At 41.8% G+C, this 19,552-nt stretch overlaps 1 protein-coding gene across 8 annotated transcripts in view; it reads right to left on the bottom strand.

Moving 5' to 3' along the window:
• PIGN (phosphatidylinositol glycan anchor biosynthesis class N) overlaps window positions 1–19,552 on the bottom strand; it is a 170,573-nt gene that overhangs the window by 131,749 nt on the left and 19,272 nt on the right. For all 8 annotated transcript variants that reach the window (XR_009460852.1, XM_059724379.1, XM_006258414.4 and 5 more), the window contains exons 2-3: window positions 12,491–12,750; window positions 481–602 (exon numbers count right to left, since the gene is read on the bottom strand). Coding sequence is in view for 7 of the 8 variants with exons in the window: in XM_059724379.1 (XP_059580362.1) it covers window positions 481–602; window positions 12,491–12,717 (349 nt within the window). In the remaining variant the exon portion in view is untranslated. The remainder of the gene's footprint in view (window positions 1–480; window positions 603–12,490; window positions 12,751–19,552) is intronic.

The following is a 19,552-nucleotide window of genomic DNA, read 5'->3' on the forward strand; positions in this document are numbered from 1 at the left end:
ATATTGCAAATATTTTTATTTCCAATGTACTCTGCAAACATATCAAACAAGTGCATAATCAACTAAGGTACATAACACCACCCATCCCAATCTTTTGACTTATTGCTTACATTCTAAAAAAAACCCATACCAATTACCTACATGTCAGTTAAAGTGTATAAACTGATTATGTGCTTAAGAACTCCTTAATCCCACAGTACTTTGTAATGTAACTGTACCCCATTCATTGGTGTAACTGGTAAAACCAATATGGAGCCATTAGCTTCAAGATTTCTAAAGCAATCTTGAATTCCCCAGATCGTCTCAAATGTCAAGGCTGCTATTAGTTTCTTAGTGTCCTGTGCTTCTGTCTATAAATATTAATAGGGGGACAGTCCACAAAAGTGTGCTTACATCCAATGCGAACCCCATCACAACCCTTAAATGGCTTGGTTTTGGAGGATAATATCCAATATGCATTAAGACTCGATACTTGCATACCTTTAGCAACCGCACTGACATCTTCATAAAATCCAGCTATAAGTGCAACATGTCCTGGTCTAGACTCTGTTGGGACACGGGTATGAGATATTCCCCAGCACCCTTTGTCCTCTATAATATTCCTGAAAAAAATACAACAAATTCATGTAAAGATTATGTAGATGGGTGTTCAGAGACTCATAGATTTAAAAAGTGACAACTAAATGCCATCAGCAAGGAATTTAAATCAAGAAGTTTTGATCAATTTTACACTACAGCTGTTAAGCAACAATATTAACAGAAGGTTAACCATTAAGTAGTTGCCATAAGGTAACATAATGCAAGTGTAATGCTTATTGTAGTCATGGTTTTGAAGAAGTTAATTGCTGTTATGATATACTAACACTGTTTCTACTTATTCATTCCCTGAGAATCTTGAAGCCTAACTTTTGCTTTTCTTTGTTTTTTCAATTAGACTTGCAAATTTCCAAAGTAAATTCTGCTCCCCACCTACAAACGTATGAAAAGTCCGGTTACAATTAGCTCTCGCAACAACCTTTCCCCTTCATCTGGATTAAAACTATGAACTAAAGTTCACAATGGGACTAAAAGTGAAAATGTAGAGCTATTAGGAAGAAATCATTTGAACTATATGGGCAACTTGAGGCAAGTCTTTCATTGCCTGAAAACATGAACATTCATTAAGTGAATTAATCCCTATATATATTATTTACTTAGAAATCATAGAAAAGTAGGGTTGGGAGGGACCTCAGGAGGTCATCTAGCCCAACCCCTTGCTCAAGGCAGACTCAGCCCTGACTAAACCATCACAGCCAAGTATTTCTCTAACCTGTTCTTAAACTTCCAAGGATGGAGATTCCACAATCTCTCTGGGTAGCCTGTTCCAAGACTTAAAACACCCTCATAGTCAGATAATTCTTCCTAATATCCAACTCAAATTTCCCTTTGTAGAAATTTAAAATCATTTCTCTTTCCCCTGCAACCACAGAGAATGGCTTATCTCCATTCTCTTTATAATCACTCCTCTGCTGCTCCTCCTGCGAGATCCTAAACAGCCGTTGACTGCAGCCTCTTTAGAGGGGGGGAGGAAAATGAGGGCAGCCAACACCACCACACCCTTTTTCTGGATGGCCTTCAAAAGAGGGAGAAAGGGAAGGGCTCAACACAGGCACTGGCTGCCTATGCTGCAGGAGAGAAGGACCCCACACCAATCTGCAACCCTTATAAAGGCTGCAGGCCTCCCTGAGTTTTTCTTTGGCAGCAAAAGCAGTCGGGACACAGGGGATTCTGACATTTTTAGCAAATGCTCTCTTAAGGAGATAAAGCAATTTGTTGGTGGAAGTAGGTGGATTTTGGGGACAGTCATAGCCTCTCTGTGAGAGTGGGAGGTATAGGTTCAGTAGGATACAAGAGGACAGGGGAAGGGACTCTCCTGGGTAAGAGAAAGTGGGAATGAGAAAGGATCCACGATGAACAGTTTTTTTAAATGGAAGAATTGAATTGGGTTTGGGAAGCAAGGCTGGACTGGGCAGAGTGGGGGTGTTCTTCTGAGTGAGAGGCAGAGGGAACAGGAATGAGTGTGGTAGTATTTTTCTCCATCTGCTTGTCTGCTCAATTCACATCCAAAGGTATCAGACTCAGGACCTCTCCCTAACTATACTCTCCTTGGTGAGATTGTGGTTTAGCAGTGGTGCTCAACCTATAACCCATGAGCCAAATCCAGGCCACAAAACCATGTCATGTGACCTGCAGGATTCCCCACAGGCCCCAAAATTTGGTGGTGGGAAGGTGGTGGGAGCATTAATTGCTTCAGCTCCCAGAGACAGGGCAACTGACATGGTCGCCCACAGCCAAATTTTAGACCCACATGTAGCCCAGCAAATCAGATGACATGGCCCTGTGTGCCAGATAGCACCGGCACACAGGGCTTGGCCACAGTTGGATCTGGTGTGTGAGGTCAAGCCAGCACACATTGTCAGGCCACAGCTGGATTTGTCACATGGCTCCAGGCTGGCGCACAGGGTCACTACAGCTAGATCCAGTTTGCAAGGCCTGGCCAGCACACCAAATTACACCTTCAGACCAACATCCTGCCATACCTGGCTCCTGAGGCCAGTCAGGTCTAGCACCACTGGTTTAGAGCCTACTGTCAGTCCAGGCGATGCAGTGGGAATAACCATGAGTGGGAGGAAGCACTGGGAGGGAACCTGTAAAGTGGCAACTGGCTGATCATGGTCATGCTGGACAGGGGGAACATATACAGGCACAGAATATAATGGGGAAAATGTTCTCAAAAGAAGGCACTTGGTGTCTGTTCCCCTAGCCCTCTCCTCTTATGTCTCAGAGAACATAGGGGTCACAACCAGTGGAGATTCTGATCTGTTGCTTGGGGGGCACTGCTCTGCTGTCCATTTCTGGTTACAGAAGCAACCCAGCTCTTTTAAACCTTGAACAAACTCAAGAAGCTCTTGAGCATTTAGGAGGCACAGGCTTCCACCTGACCTACTAGTACTCCAAGGATTTCAGGTTTTTAGGAACATATGAATAAGAGATTCCAGCCTGAACCCACTAGAGGGATTTGTACATCACCAGTGCTTCTTCCTGCAAGGTTGGCAGTTGAAGTCCAGTACTACCCCCTTGGGATAGAGCCTACCTGGAGCTTTCCCTTAACCTGAGTAGTGAATGCTGAAGTCACCTGAGACAAGAAGTGGACAGCAGAATAGTGCCCACCAGTGGAAGTGAGCAGCAGGGCAGCACCCCGAGTGGTGGCAAGAAGTGTGCTCCAGCAGTGGTGAGGCAGGGAAAGCTTGGGCTATCAGTTACACTTGCTCTACACGTTACCAAGTTCATTTTGTGTTGGACTGAAAAAGAACTCTGAACATATGGACTGTGATAAGCTGTTAACAGTTGACTGAAGTGGGCTACTGATGATTAAAGATTCACACCAAGGCTGGCTCAGGGCTGAAATGGGATTTCATAGAGGCTGTGACAATCCTGGAGCTAGTCCAAGTAATAACTAGACAAAAACACAAGGTGGGACACACATTGGACTTAATGTTTTGCAGCTGCCGGAAACAGGTAGTCTGCTCATTGAGGGGTGTCATTATGATGCCTCTGTCTTGGTCAGACTAGTACTTTCTAAAAGGCCCAGATCCCTATCTCCTAATGTCTCCAAGGTGATGGACCAGTTTGGTTGGTCTGGCACCAGAGACTCCTGAAGCCAGTGAAATTCCAGAACACCCAGAGAAGACAGTCCCACTCACCGTGACAGCTACTGTCTATGGCCTGAACAAACCACAGAATAACACGCCAACTTGGCAATGGATGCAGTAGTAGCCAGGGATTCATGGCCACCAGTGCAATGGTATAGATCCCCCTGATATATAGGGAAGCTGAAGCAAGAGGATAAGTGGTTAGGGCACAGGTGGTTCTCATGCCAAAGCCAATGAATTACACCACAGATCTTTTTAAAGGACTCTGCTGTGGCAGTTGTGGCCGTGAAGCAGCTTTTCTTCTCTACTGCCATGGTATCTGCAAAGTGGGGCCTGGCAGAACTGCTCCAGCTATCAAATGGCCTGGTTAATCCAGGTGTTCTCTGCCTGAAAATGGTTCACTATGAAAAATGTGCCACCTATTTGTAGATAAAATTGCTTACAGTTGGCACAGGTTAGGGAGCAATTCAACAGCAGAATCTAAATTTGGAACCAGGGAAGCTAAACCTTGTCTAGCCTACCAGTTTTAACTGTTGTCACCCACCAAGGCAGAGGATGTGCTTGGAGTTCTTCATGCAGACAGTCAGTTCTATACTGGACGTGTGCCCATCCTTACTTGGAAGTCAGCCAGGGGAGACTGGGGCCACTGTTGGCAGAAGTCATCAATGCCTTCCTTCAGGATGACAGAGTGCCAGACATTCTTAAATCTGCAAATGTCCAATTCTTCCCGCCCTCCAATCTCTAACATTCCCCTTTTTTGAGGAAGGTCATCAAATCCTGCCACTTGGGCAGGAGGCTGGACCCGATGATCTTAAAGTCCCTTCCAGCGCTAATATTTATGAAATGAGTAGTCACACAATCACTCCAGACACATTTTAATCATGCCACATTCCTGGACGCCTATCGGTCTTTCATGACTAAACTATCATGACTTTTATTTGGTATATATTATAAAGACTCAGCTTACAGCCTTGGGCAGTGATCTCCGCTCAAGAGATTGACAGGGGAAAGTGCAACCTGCTGATCCTATTAGATCTTTCAGTGGCCTTTGATACAGTTGACAATGAAGTGCTGATGTATTTATGTAACCTGGCAGACATTCACAAAACCATTCTTACTTAGTTCCACTTTCTCCTTCCACGGAGGTCACCAAGGGTATTGCCAGATGAACAGCCATCACCCCCTTGGGACCTTTCCTGTAGGGTTCACCAGGGTACCATCTTGTCTCTTCTACTTTCACAGTGTATCTAAGGCCACTAGGAGAGAGCATGCAGAGATCTGGAGCAAGGCTACAGTGAGGAACTGGATGAGGTATAGCAACTAAATTGAAATCTAAATAAGAGAGAGGTGATAATGGTTGGCAGACTTCATGACTTTGAAATGGGGTTGGGGGGATGTGATTTTGAGATGTCTGTCATTGATAGGGTTCAACTCTCTCTTGTTACTCAGGTTCATAGCCTTAGGGTGTTCCTGGATCCTCAAGGTAGAGGGGTCCCTATCTTCCACCAGCTCCATCTGGTTAGAAGGCTGTGACATTTTCTTTCAGACTAAGATATGATATTTAGGACTTTAAATTGCACCTGGAAAGCTATTGGAAGTCATCATAGACTCCGAAGCGTTAGAGACTAATATGTTCCTGGCAGCTCACTCCCATTAGAAGGCTGGCCACCATGTTCTGCAGCTCCTGGACAAGCACATTTGCCAATGTCTAGTGTGGAGATTATAAAACTCATATCTCTTTTATACTCTCCACACTAGACATTGGCAATGTGCTCATCTAGGAGATGCAAACATGGTGGCCAGCCTTCTAATGGGAGTAAGCTGCCAGAAACATATTAGTCTCTAACGCTTCGGAGTCTATGATGACTTCCAATAACTTTCCAGGTGCAATTTAAAGTCCTAAATGGCCTGGGTCCCATATACCATGAAACCACCTCCTCCCTTACATTCCACTTCAATCCTAAAAGATTAGCTGAAACCAACGTCCTGCAAGTACCATCTGTATGTCAACTGTATGTCAACTATGCTTGGCCAAAACTCATAGGAGGTCATTTGCTGTAGTCCTTCCTCAACTCTGGAACTCCTTCTCTGTTGAGGCCCATCAGAGTCTAAACATGAACATGCTTCAGAAGTGATGTAAGAATTTTTCATTTGAGAAGGAAGGATTAAATTTGGGGGTATTCTATGGAGAACTGCTTTATTCTTTTATCTGTTTTTGTAACCTTATTGTAAAATCACCCTGAGTCTTCTCAGGGAAGACAGCATAGAAATCCAATCAATCCATCCATCCTTGAAGACTATTATTGACACCCTTCCCCCAGCCTTCTCTTTTCCAGACTACATAAGTCTAATTCTTTCATCCTTGTCTAAAAGCTGCCAGGCTTTGAATCATTTTTGTCCCTCTGCATTGGACTATAATTTGTCCATGCCTTTCTTGAAGCAAAGGGCCCAAAACTGGACACAGTGCTCCAGGTGAAGCCTCACCTGCACGTAACAGAGAGGGAGAATTACCTCCCTTTATTTGCAAGGGAAGCTTCTACTACTATAGCTAGGTGTGCTACTAACCTTCTTTGCAACTAGCCTTTTTTGCAACAAGAGTATACTGTTGTCTCTCTGAGTTTACAGTCTAATGTAAACCCAGGTCCTTTTCTGTAGTACTGCCTAACCACTCATTCCTCAGTGTATGAATCTGTGTATGAAATTGCACATTCCTCCTTGCTGAATTTCACTTGATTGGTTCTACACTATTTTGCAGTTCATCAAGTTCATTCTTAATCGTAGCCCCACTATCCAAAGTGCTTACAGCTCTACCCAGCTTGGGGTAATCTGCAAATTTGTAAAGTGTTCATTCACTCCCATACTCAATAATGAAGATGTTAAAACACCACCAGGCCCAGAACAGAGTTCACAGGATCATAAGAAAGTATGGATGAAAGGGACCTCACAAGTTCATCTAGTCCGGTCCCCTCCATAAGGAAGGATCATTCCTGACTAAACCATCCCAGCCAAGTCTGTCCAACCTGCTCTTGAAAATTTCCAAGGATAGAGATTCCACAGCTTCTCTACATAGCCTGTTCAATGCCTGGCCACCCTCATAGTCATAAAGTTCCTCCTAATTTCCAGTCTAAATTTCTCCTGATGCATCTTGAGGACATTGCTCCTAGTCCTGTCCCCTACAACCACAGAGAAAAGTCTATCTCTATCCTTTCTATGATCGCCCTTCAGGTATTTGAAGACTTAACAAATCCCCACCTAAGTCTTCTCTTCTCCAGACTAAATAACCCTAGTTCTTTCAGCCTTTTCTCATAAATCTAATCTTCCAGGCCCAAGTCATTTTTGTTGCCATGTGCTGGGCTGTTTCCAAACTGTTCATGTCCTTCTTGAATCATGGGGTTCAAAACTGGACAAAGTTCTGGGTAACCCTATTCAATACATTGGATAGTGGGGCTACAACGGAATCATGGAGTCATTTATGACTGACTACTCATTTAGATAGAATGATCAAACCAGTTACATATCCACTTCCCTGTACTTTCATCCGGACTATATTTCCTTAGCTTACTACTGAGAATGTCATGAAAGTCTGTGGCAAGAGCCTTGCTGAAGTTGAGGTATCACATCTACTGCTCTCCCCGCAACCAGAGCTTATCACCTTGTCAAAAAAGGAAATCAATTTGGCCAGGCATTTCTATAATGTGCTCTTGGTGAATCCATGCTAGCTGTTCCTGAGCACCTGGTTCTCCTCCAGACACTTAGAAATAAAGATTTCTGCATGACTTGCTTCATAATCTTTCCTGTTATCAAGGTCAGACTGACCCACCTCTAATTCCCCTGAACTTCCCTCTTCCCTTTCTTAAAATATAGATACTATACTTGCTCTTATATAGTCATCTAGGACCTCACTCAACCCCTACAAGTTCTCAAAGAAAACAGCCAATGGCTCTGCAATTACCCCAACCAATTCCTTGAGCATTCTTGGATGCATCTCACCTGGCCCTACTTTCAAAAATGCTTTTCTAAAGTAACCATAACCTGTTCTTCCACTGCCTTCAGCTGCTTAGCTTCTCCCCTGCCCTTGCTGGCAACCGTGTTCATCATCTGACAACTAACCTTATCTGTGAAAATTGAGGTAAAAAGAGGACATTAGATACTTCAGCCTTCTCTGCAACATCCATTGCTGGACTGCCCTCCACATTCAGTAAAGGATCTACATTTTCCTTGGTCTTTCTCCTACTTCCAACAAATTTGTAGATTCCCTTTTTTGTCATCTTTTACTTCCCTTGCTTGCTGCATCTGATTTTCTTGGCCTGCAGAACTAGCCTTTCTGATTTTCTGCCTGCACAATTCTCGTCCCTACTAATGTGGCCAAGGTTCTACTTTTTGAAGGACCAAGTTTCAATTCATTTAAGACCTTCCTGCTTAGCCAGGCAAGTCTCTTGGTGCATTTACTATCCTTTCTTTACATTACGATAGCTTTCTCTTGAACTCTCCATGTGGACTCTTTAAGAAACAACAAGCTCGCCACAACTAATCATCCCAGCCCCCAGCTTGACTCCCTGGGGATCCTGCCCAGCAGTTCCCCAAGTTTGGTAGAGTATGCTTTTCTGAAGTTCATTATCTTTATTCTGCTACTCTCCTTCATGCCTTTCCTTAGGACCTTGAATTCTGTATTTTCAAGATCACTGACACCTAATTGACATTGGACAAATTTGTTCCTATTTGCAAGCAGTAAATATAAAACTCACCCCCCACTCTGCCCAGCCAGTTTCTCTACCATATGTATCAAAACATTATCCCTGAAATATGCCAAAAGCTTGCTAGATAGCCTGTGCACAGCTGTTACCCTCCCAACAGACACCACAGTAACTGAAGTCCCCCATGAAAAATCACATCCTATCACATGGGACCTTTGTTTATTGGGAGGGGAGCGGGAAATCTCTCTCTCCTTCCTGGTTTGGTGGTTTATTGAAGATACCCACCATGACATCACCCTTACTGTTCTCCCCTCTTACCTTGACTTAGAAGCTATCAAAACAGACCTACCTCCCATGCCTCAGAATAAACCTATGTCTGTTATGCAGAATAGCACCACTTCCTTGACACCCCCACCTTCCCCCAATCCTTCCTGAACAGGTTATACCCATCCATGACAGTACTCCAGTCATGTGAACCATTACACCAAGTCTCTATTATCAAAGCACAGAATAATGACCTCAGCCTCAGAGAATCTTCTGACATATGCATCTGCTGGAGACAATTAACTTGAGCAAGAGAACAAGCAAAAAAGCTATTTCCCTGTGTTCATCTTCATTACCTGATGTCTTGGTTCATGTAATTGGGGGGAAAATAGGATGTGTAAATCTGTTTTGTGATAAACAGCAATATTTTATGTAAGAAAAGAACTAGAGGGCTGATGGAGGAAGCCGAGGCAGTCTTTGAAATCTTTTTTCAGCAAAATTTAACAGGGAATAGAAAATTAACTAAGAGACAGGAGTTAATTCTCATTAATAGGTCTGCAAACTATGCAGACCCTAGTTTCTATTTGATTGCTTAAGTAACATCATTTATCATGTCCATCTAATAGTCCTGGAGAACCCATTTTGTTTTCACAAGAGGGTGGGAAAAATTCTGGTTTGTTAGTCAAAGCTATACATGAAGGTCTAAATCCTCTTTACCTACTAGAGGTCTAAGCCTTCAACAGCCATTTGGCCAAAAGAAGGCACTTCACCTCAGGAAAGCAGTCCTTTTCTGGGAGAAGTATACACAGCTTTACCATTCTCTCGAGTCGTGGGAAAACTGGTATGCCTCCAGAGCCCAATCTTATTCTAGCCAGGGGTTACACAGTGCTTGCTTGCTCTGACAACTGGAAGCTTCATGCATCTCCAGAGTACACAGAATTGTCTACAAACAGCCACCAGGAAATCCTATGCATCGGGGATGTATTAATTCAAAGCTGCATATCATACACCTCCATTTTCTCAAGATCCTATAACAACTGCGATGAGATGCTCATCTAGATTAAAGGAGAGCCCAACCACCTATTTGCTAAAAAGGTGAGTGATTCAGACACCTAGCCAAGAAATTAGACAAATTCTAGATTCCCTCCCCTCATCCTAAGTGGGTTTAAACTGACACCTCCCACTTTGTAGCAAAGTGACCCAAGCAACACACTATAAGCCAGGCAGAGCTGAGAGCACCTTCCATCCCTCCTTTTGAAGATCAGCCATGGGGCAGAGAGGAATACATGGGGCCAGAAGGAGGTAGAACAGTTTCCCGGAAGATGGTACTGCTCCAAAAGGTAAGGAAGCCTGGATTCTGCTCCCTGGGTTGTTTATGCTAATGATTAGTCAGTGTATCATCTAGCATGGAATTAAGGCAAGATTTTTTAAGAGGTTTTACATTTTTTAAGCTTAATTCCTGCTAAAACATGTTTCTAAATATGCTTTATCTGGAGAGTATGACTGAGGCAAACTGTTAGCACAAAGGTGTTTTTCTTTCTCAAGGAAATGGTTCTACAAAAAGGTAAGGCCTTATATGCAGTCAGCAAGCAACCCATTTAGAAAATTAGTTTAACTAGAACCCAGTTTCAACTGCATTTACAGATGACTCCTTATCTGTTTTTGAGATCCTACCTCAAGCGATGGTAAATACAAGTCAAAGAAAACATAGCTGAAACAGGACTTGCCTTTCCACATGTTCACTTTAAAATTATTAGCTAATAAGTACTTAACCAAAGAGGATTATTCCACCAATAGATAAGTCCCACTTAACCACACAGGTATAAGCAACCCAGAAAAACAAAGATGATGACTTTAGCATCTAAGTTAAATTACTGTAGATATATAATGCTAGCAAACTGAAAAAAGAATCCCTTCCCTATACTTCCTATAAAGCAAAACCACAAAAAGTAGTCAGAAAAATCTCTCTGGCAGCTAAGGCACACTACTGAACAAATAGATTTCAAGATTTTCTGAAGAGGAAACCACAGGGAGCCTGGCATATACTGGTCAGCAGGCTGTTCCAAGCACCGTGGATTATAATTATTATTCATTTTAATTGTCTACAAAAAAACTCTGCTGCCACTTCTAGTACATCACTATCAGAAGAGTTCTTGCTCACTAAAAATAATCTCTCTCATTAAACAATAGCTTCTGAAGTGTTCCACGTGGACAAGATAAGCAGTCTTGTTGCTGCACAGCCCATTACAGTAGTGGGGATAATGCCAAGTGCTCAGAAGTAGATCTGAAAAAAATACTCCTTAGTATAAACTGCATAATTTGATATCATAGACAGACATATCATATCATAAAAGCTGGAACACTGAGATCCTGCCAAAGTAGCAACAAAATATCAGTGCCAGCAGCCAATATCTGATCTTATTGATTTGTTTTACAGGATGCATTTAACAAGATAGTTCAGGGGCTTGTAGAAAGGAGAAGTTCCAGGTCCCATTTGAGTGACAGAAGTGTACGCAACAGCGCTGAAAAGATCTCTTGGGGGCATTTTTCAAAGGCAGAAAATGCTACATGTTTTTTCCTTCCTACCAACACCTCTAGAGACCATGCTTCAAAACTCACTGGTATTTTATGCCATTCTCTGACCTTTTGGTGTCTTACCCAATCAACAGGAAGAAGAAAACCCTAACAAGTAAATTCAGTGCTTGAGAAATGTACCCGATTGACTGCACTGACAAATTGAGTCTTCTGTTACTCCACAAACCACAGAAGCAGAGACAGCAAGAGGGCAAGCTTCCCCATGTTAGAAAGGAAGAATTTGGGAATTCTTCCTTCCCAAATGCTTAATGCAGAGGAACAAAATCTACTAGAAACTGAAAGGGAAAAAGATAGGCTAGATACTATCTCACCGTATGGTTAAGCTGTACTAAGGAGACAGAATATTTCAACAGCATCTCACTGTTCTGAATCAGGACAAGTTCTCCAAGGGCAAAAGCTACCCATGATAGCTCTTCGCATTGGATTATTGGTAGCAGATATGTCCATACCAAAAAACTACAGTCATATTTGGCAGTTTTTCAAATGTGTAAGGACTGCGCCGATATGGAAGGCAGTCATTCCAGATCAGGGAAGATGTTACTGTTTACGGGAAAGCCTTCCTCTAGTGTTGCATACAGCTTCCAATGGGAGTTGACACCTTTCAAGAACAGCCAATGTTATGTTAGGAGTCAGCTACAGGTAAGTCTGCAAAGCTCCATAAAAGCTTCAGGTAAATTATGATACACTAGAAATTTACTGTGATTAACATTCAGTTTAGTGTTGCCCCCATATTAAGTTTAAAATTTGGCTGAAAAAGGTTGATACACAGGACACAGGTTTGGGAAGCTCAAACTTTTAGCACCTGGGTGAAGAGAAACCCCAAGAGACTGTTTTGAACTGTAGGATAAGCACATCAGATATTCCTGTTTAAAAAAAAATGAAGAGGAAAAACCATTAAAAATAGCCAGTAGTTAGGCTTCAGAGTCAACATGCAATTGAGACGGAGGAAGCTTAGAGCTCTATTTCAGGCCCAGGCAGTATCTGTAGACGCAAGGTGACAATACTGCATCAATATACATTTGGTCTAATAGTTTTCTTCACAACTACGATGATTTCCATTCACATTTGTAAAGCATTATTCTGCAACAAATACCTCACCCTCAAAATCAGAGGATTTGGGTATAAGTTACCGTGTTTCTGAGATTGTTCCTCTTGTTCCCAAGATAAACACTTCTGTGAGATGTCTAATGGTTAATTTGCACTATGACAAACTTCCAGAACAAGTATGTCTTCTAACAAGCTTACCTAAGATAAGGTGCTCTAGGACTACCATCCTCCTCAATTTCATATAACGAGTCTGCTCGCAGACCATCCGCAACAAAGAGCACTAGTCGTTTTGCAGGTGGTGGCAAAGGATTATAGTGAGGAGTCATGCCATGAACCAAAGGAGAAGTGAAGTAGATGTCAAAAATAGAGGCCAAGAACACACAGTGCACAAGGAGACCAGTGACTATGAAGAGTCGTAAATTCATGGTGGCAGGTGGCTCTCAAAGGGAAGTCGAACACTGAGGAAGGGAAAAAGCACAGAGAGTTAGTCAGATGCATCTTACTCAGCTTAATATCTTCAGACTGTATCATGGTAAGATATGTAGCCAGCTTCCATTCTAAATCCTAATTTTTTAGTCCTCTACTCACTTCAGAAAACTTCAACCTAAAAATAGCCAAATAATTGGAAGGAAAAAGAGAAGTAGTAAAAGAAGAAATAGTAAAACCTTCAGCTCTGAGTTATAGATCATTAAAAAGTTACCCTGAAATATCATGATCAGTCAAGCTGTTGGTATTTCTCCTTGCAGCTTATCTTACAGTAAAAAGATATTGCAAATGTATTTGTGGATTATCACTTAGAATACCAACCCAAGGCAGTTCCCATCATTTTCAGTAGGCATTTTTAAACTACTTCTTTGACAGCAAAGTCAGGTGTCATGCAGGCTTGCAAGAGCATACTACCCTCTCTCTTGGCTGGCTGGCTGTGCGGGCATGCTGACCTTTGTAGTTTAGGAGAGACAAAGGAACCTGGAAGTAAATAGCTATTGAAACCCTCACTGCTGACTCTGGGAGTGGTGCATATTACACTGTACCTGCATATAAAGAAAGCTGAAGCAACCTGTATGATTAGGCTACTAACACTAACTCCCCTTCATATAGTGCTTTGTGATATGCAAGTGAAAAAGCACTGTGCAAGTATAAGAGTATTATGGATCACATGCTTTAGATGGGATCACTACGATTCTGAATGGCTCCACAACTCGGTTGAAGGCCTTGTGACACTGGGCAGAAGTAAACCCTGTTCTTTGGTTGGACAACTGAATATAATCTATCTGGGGATACATTAGATTAAGGTTTGTATCTGTGCATGGACTAGAGACATTGGGAGCATGCATATCTTGGAATCCCCCAAGGGTTAAAACCAGGATAATAAAATAAAGCATTAAAAACAACTCTAAGGGTTACAATTAACTAAGGCCGTCTTATTTTGATTATATAAGATTTTTTTCATACAGCATTATAACAACATTTATTATGTGAGGATGATTATTTGTAAATAACCATTTCCTTACTTTTAAGTGTCCCAGTTCTTTAGACAAACTAAGAAACAAAATTAATTTAGTCAGAGATCCTGTCTTAAGCAGGTGGCTGGGTTAGATGACCCTCATGAGGTCCGTTACAGTCCTGCGTTCATATGAACTATTGGACTATTTAAGAAACAAGGCATAATACACAGACAGATTGCACCTAGTGCCTGTCTACACAGGAACACTAAAAAAAAGTTTAGACAAGTTAAAATTGTGAAGTCAAAGCACTGAAAGACACTCGGAGACATGCCATCAAATTGAATTCAGGGCCTCCAACACTTTAAATACTTCAAATGGAGAAGGCAAAAGGCCACAATGAAGGCAGATCTTATTCTAATCATACATTTACTGCTGCAGATTCCCAGAGGCTAGCAAAGTAGAAGAATGTAAATCAAAAGACGTTAAATTAGCAAACAGCTACATTTTTACATTACATTGATCCCCTCAGGTCTCTTCCAATCTAGACCCTGGCTTAGCAAGCATGAAAAATGCTAGAACTTTATTTTTGTCTAGTCAGAAGATAATGATCCCCATGATTAATTTGACTAAATGCTTTTATTTTGTAATCATGGCTTAATTACACTATACAAGCTATGACTTGCGCACAGTGCATCTAGTTACTAGTCCACATTAAAACCGTTCAATATATGCGGCTCATGCCATTTCTTACCGCTTGTCATCCTGCCTCTATTTTAACCTACAATGCTGGGCCCTCTCTCTCGCATACATACCTGATCTTATATTTATTTTATACCTCAGGGAAATTATTCAGCATTTGCCTGAGCTCAGGAAAGCTCTTCAGTGCATAGTCACCTTTACCTTAAACAGTTTTATTGAATCAAGATCCTTCCCCAGCTTGGGGCTTTTCTAACTAGTAGATAATTTAATTAGGACTTGTGAATCAGTGCACTTCTGCATGTAGGCAAATCTTGAGTTACTCCAGCATTAAGGACACAAACCGGTTAAGAGTTGCCAATTATAAGCAATTTCCAGAAAGATAAATGAAATCCATCTCTCATCCTTACCCTTCCTCACTGATCCAGGTACAATTCAACTGTCACCACTGAACAGAAACTTAAATATCCTGGTCTCTGCAACCACAGCAGAAAGAAAGTATTTTCTCCAAAGTCTACAGGGTAATAAGGGGGGAAAAAATCCCTTTTTTCTGTTTTCAGTAATTAAGCTTAGAGAACCGGTCCTATCCTCATCTGTCTAGGCAGGGAATGCCAGTCAAGGAAACCTCAGCAGTTGATTACTCAACAAGCAACACACCCTATGATCCTTACTCAACAAGCTACACACCCTGTGATCCTTACTCAAACAAAGCAGCCAGTGGGAGAATAGTCTGAGTATAGGTTACATTATAGCATGTTGTTCAATGTCAATACAGTTAGTCACTTAATAGTTAAGAGGAAAAGTAACCCTGTCAAGCTAAGAGCATCTTTCAAATGTGTTTTTATGGCTTGGCCCTCACTTTACTGGGTGAACACACATGGCCCAATACAGGGCATGGGTGATGTGTTCCCTTTGCCCAGGGATTCCCCACGTTCCTCGCTGCCCTGCTCCTCCGTATCAGGACCTATGGAGGCACGGGTTCAGGGGAATCTCTGGCACCACATGCCTCCATGCCAAGAGATCCATGCTGACTTGTGCCTCCATGTGAAGACAGATTGGCACACCTTCTAGCATGGAAGCACAGGGCACCAGGAATTCCTCAGTTCCGGCCACTCCATGCCTTCTTGCCAGGACCTGTGCTGACCCATGCCTACACATGAAGCACTGGTCAGCGGTTTCCCTACTTCGCTGGGGGACATCCCTAACATCCCAGGGACATGTCTCAGTGAGCAGGGAAACCATTACCCCACTTACCCAGACATGTACCTAGAGATCCCAGGGACGTACCCTGGTAAGCAAGGCAAGTACTCCAAGGGCTTGAGTGGCCCGATTCTGCCCGGGAATTCCTGCCATGCCCAGGATCAGGCCCTTCAAGCCGCTGGAGAGTGCAGACAGCTCTGAGATGCCCATGCTCTCCTACCATAAGTAAACAGACCTGCACTACAATGAAGCGGCACAAATTACTCTCTTCTATCATTCTGTCGCTACCTTTTGGGTATTTGTGGCATGAAAAGAAGGTAGGGACATCTATTTCCTGTCACTTTGTGCTGTCATAAAAAAAATGTATGGCAGCACAGAGGCATCATCTGTTCCTACCCAAAGAGACATTGCAGTCATTCAGAGCATTCATCCTCACTGCAATTCTCACCCACCAGAGCACATAAATTGATCACTAAATGATGGAGTTCTTCTCCCTTGGTCTTGGTCAACAACAAAAACCTCAGATTTTATCTTCTTTTTAATCCTTTCAGCATCTAAACCAAACAAATGCAGTAATAACAAAGTTCCATCTTCAGTTCACAACATCTGAGCAGGATTAAAATGAAAAGAAATGGCTGGATAGCTCCTCTTTCCTTGTAAGTTTTGACCTAATCACTCAAGTTTGGGCTTGTTTCTCTGGTATGGGAGAGATCCCTGCCAACAGAAGTGTTTTTGATGGAAAGATATTCACTTGTTAAATCAAGTTAACAGGTACACCACAGCTGCTAACAGATTGTTTTTGTGCTTGTGGGCAAAAGCCACATAATTACCACTACTGACACCTACAGGAAGCTATGATAAATGGTGCATTTGGAACCCTTTAAATTTATGGGAAATTTACTAATATTTGTATATAAAAAAGGAGAATATGAAAGAACACTGTGAAGAAATTGGGGAAAAAGTCACTTAAGGGTTAGCAACCTTTCAACAGCAGTAGGCTGAATGAATGGAGCTAGGTCCAAAGCCAGCCTACTGCTGCCATTTCCCCGCCACCATTATTCAGCCCACAGAGTGAAAACACTGCTTAGCAGGCCAGAACTGGCCCATGAGCTGTACATTGCTAACCCACAACTTTGATCTTTGGGTTTGTATGCCCAAACAGACTCAAGAGAGAGGCATGCACATTAAGGCACCAAAAGAAAAAAAACCCAATAAAACTACAGAGTTCAACAGGCGATCTTAATAAGCAACAGCAAACATGCAGGATGAAATCTCAGTACTTGCCATAAGCAAAAAGGGAATAAAACCTGGGATAATATTAGCCAGATCATACAGGATTAAGACATTCCAGTTCTCAAGGAGCAGCATAAATCTACAGTGTCTCATCTCCAGAACTGGAAAGCAGGCTCTTGAGTGGTATGTGGCATTTTCAAGGATGTGGCATTTTCAGCAAGTTCCCTGCAAGACCCGTCTAAATTAAACCAAGAAAACATTTCCTATTTAGCAAAGTATAACTCTAGGAATATTAAGAAAGCAGCAGCTTCTTGGTTTATTCTATTCATCATATCTTCTTAATTAACCTTTCTTTTCTGATCTTTTTTTCTAGGATCTTCTGAGCATATTAAGGAACTACTGTGTCATAGCCAGTGCCCTCACATCCACCAATTTTTCCTACAGAAGTTGAGAGTACTCGTGGTGTTTCAGGTATCACACCCTGTAGTGGAGTAGTTTGATATTCCCAGGCATTAAAAATAAACCGAAGAGTCCAGAGGTCTGTCAGGTGCCTCATTTATATTCACAAAGCTAGGAGATGCGTATTAACTCTCACACAGCATACAGCGCTTGGAGAGGGGGGTGAAGTGGAAAATGAACCAGCTAGTCATCTGAATCAGGAGTGTTCTCTTCATTCCAGAGAAGTTCTTGTTAGCAGGTTACAGACGTGGTCCACATTGCTCCTTTATGCTTCAGGCCAATATTTCCCATGTGCAGAGGACTACCTGCCATAGACCCTTTATCCACAGCCTTGTGCTCAATCAATTGCTTTATGATTAATGAAAATGCAAGCTAAGTTCCCCCCAAAGTCATCGACATCTAATCCTGTAGTTTTGAAACTGCACTCAAAATGTTACCCCATTTCACCTCATTTAGAAAAAAGCACAATAAAATTGTGTGTGCAAAAACAACATTTCCTGGTTTTACCTGGTTTTAATATATGGAGTAAGACTTTAAAATGGTAGTAATCAATATGCTGGGTGGAAAGAAGGATAATTTTAAGTGTCAAGACAAGAGCACAGAATATAGGACTCGTCTCTTCCAGAAGGACCATGCTCCACTAAGCACTGTATGCCCATTATGTAGGATTAAGAGAATTATTGGAAATGCATTTTCAATTAACATGGCCTTGGTAAATAACCTTTTAAGCATCAAAATAAGTAAGATTGCCTATTTTCTCTGGTTGACAGACATTTTCCAAGTAAACCATATTACATATTTAATTTCAACTATCATAAGGGCAATTGTAAAATTTGTCCATATATGAAATTTCAGCTTGGGGTGGAAAATTTGCTGTGGAGAGACAGATTTTACATGGCACTGGGAAATTAGATACCATGAAGGCTTTGTGTACCACTTGAATGTCAAAATGCTGCTTTGGAATTAATTTGTCTAAATTTTGCTTCCTAATACTGTTAAAAAAAAAAAAAAAAAAAAAAAAAATCACACAATTCACTGATTCATGGGGTAAACAAGTACATGCCTGTTGACTGTCCAACTGAATTTATAAAACATATTTGCCAGGCAAGCCCCAAATTAACCTTCTCTACCATCTGTATGCCAAATCCCAATGTGTATATTGAAATTCATCTTAGCTGCTCAACACTGAGCTGTGCAATGATTAGCAGCGAGATGATCAAGTCCCTTTTCTTCCTCTCTTTAGAAACCCCTTTTCCTTACTGAATTGAAGCACGATATGCAGACTCTAACACAATTAAACTGCAAGCATAGTATTTCCATTTGCTTTTACATTTAAACGTGCTTTTGAGACTCAGACCATCTGCTTAAAAGTATTTCATGTTCAACATTTTCATTGAATATTTTGCATAATACAACAACAAATGGCATCTGTTTTAAATTTTAAATGTGGGTTAGCAATGCACAGCTATAACTGAGGCAAAAAGCTCAGAGAATTGAATATTCTTTTTAATATCACTGACTATCAGGATAATCCTGCATAACTAACTCCCCTGCAAAATTTCCAAGGGATAAACAGGGCTATCAGTCTTTCTGCCTTGTAGGTCATAAAATACCAGAGCAGCCTTGCGGCTTGCACTCCTGAACTTTTTTTTGTTGTTGAAATCCTTGAAGAAGGCATCTTGGTGGGTTTTCCCCAATCCCTGCTATTAATGTCATATAAATCCCTAGTTTCTGATGGACTCTGCAATTCGCCCACTCACGTGACTTGAGACCAACACTTAGCAACAAGGCAACTGAAGGTGACAACATGCAATAGGTACTTCCTTCAAGGATGGACTACATCAAAGCAGCATGGAGGAACCTTTAGCAACATTTAGTCACAACAGGGTGAAAACCTAACTGGAACTTGTGAGTGGAGTAGTATGTAATACAGAGATGGGTTTTGCAGTCTTCATCACAATTACTGTTTAGAGATAAAAACATAAGACAGACAAAACCAATAATTCCTGTACACCTTTTCCTGCAAGTTTCCCCCTTCAGCTTGCATTCTCTGGCAATGTCCAGAATTCTTTTCCTACAAATCATGGATTCTCTTCAGCACCACAGGGCCACTTAAGGTCAGCTTGTGTTCCCTTTACGTATTTAATATTTTACTAGCCACTTCTTCGTACCAGCACGCAAGATATCCTCTCTACCCTCCTAACCCAACAGTACTGAAATCAATATA

This window comes from Alligator mississippiensis, chromosome 3, assembly GCF_030867095.1.
Source record: "Alligator mississippiensis isolate rAllMis1 chromosome 3, rAllMis1, whole genome shotgun sequence".
In the NCBI taxonomy this organism is placed as follows: Eukaryota; Metazoa; Chordata; order Crocodylia; family Alligatoridae; genus Alligator; species Alligator mississippiensis.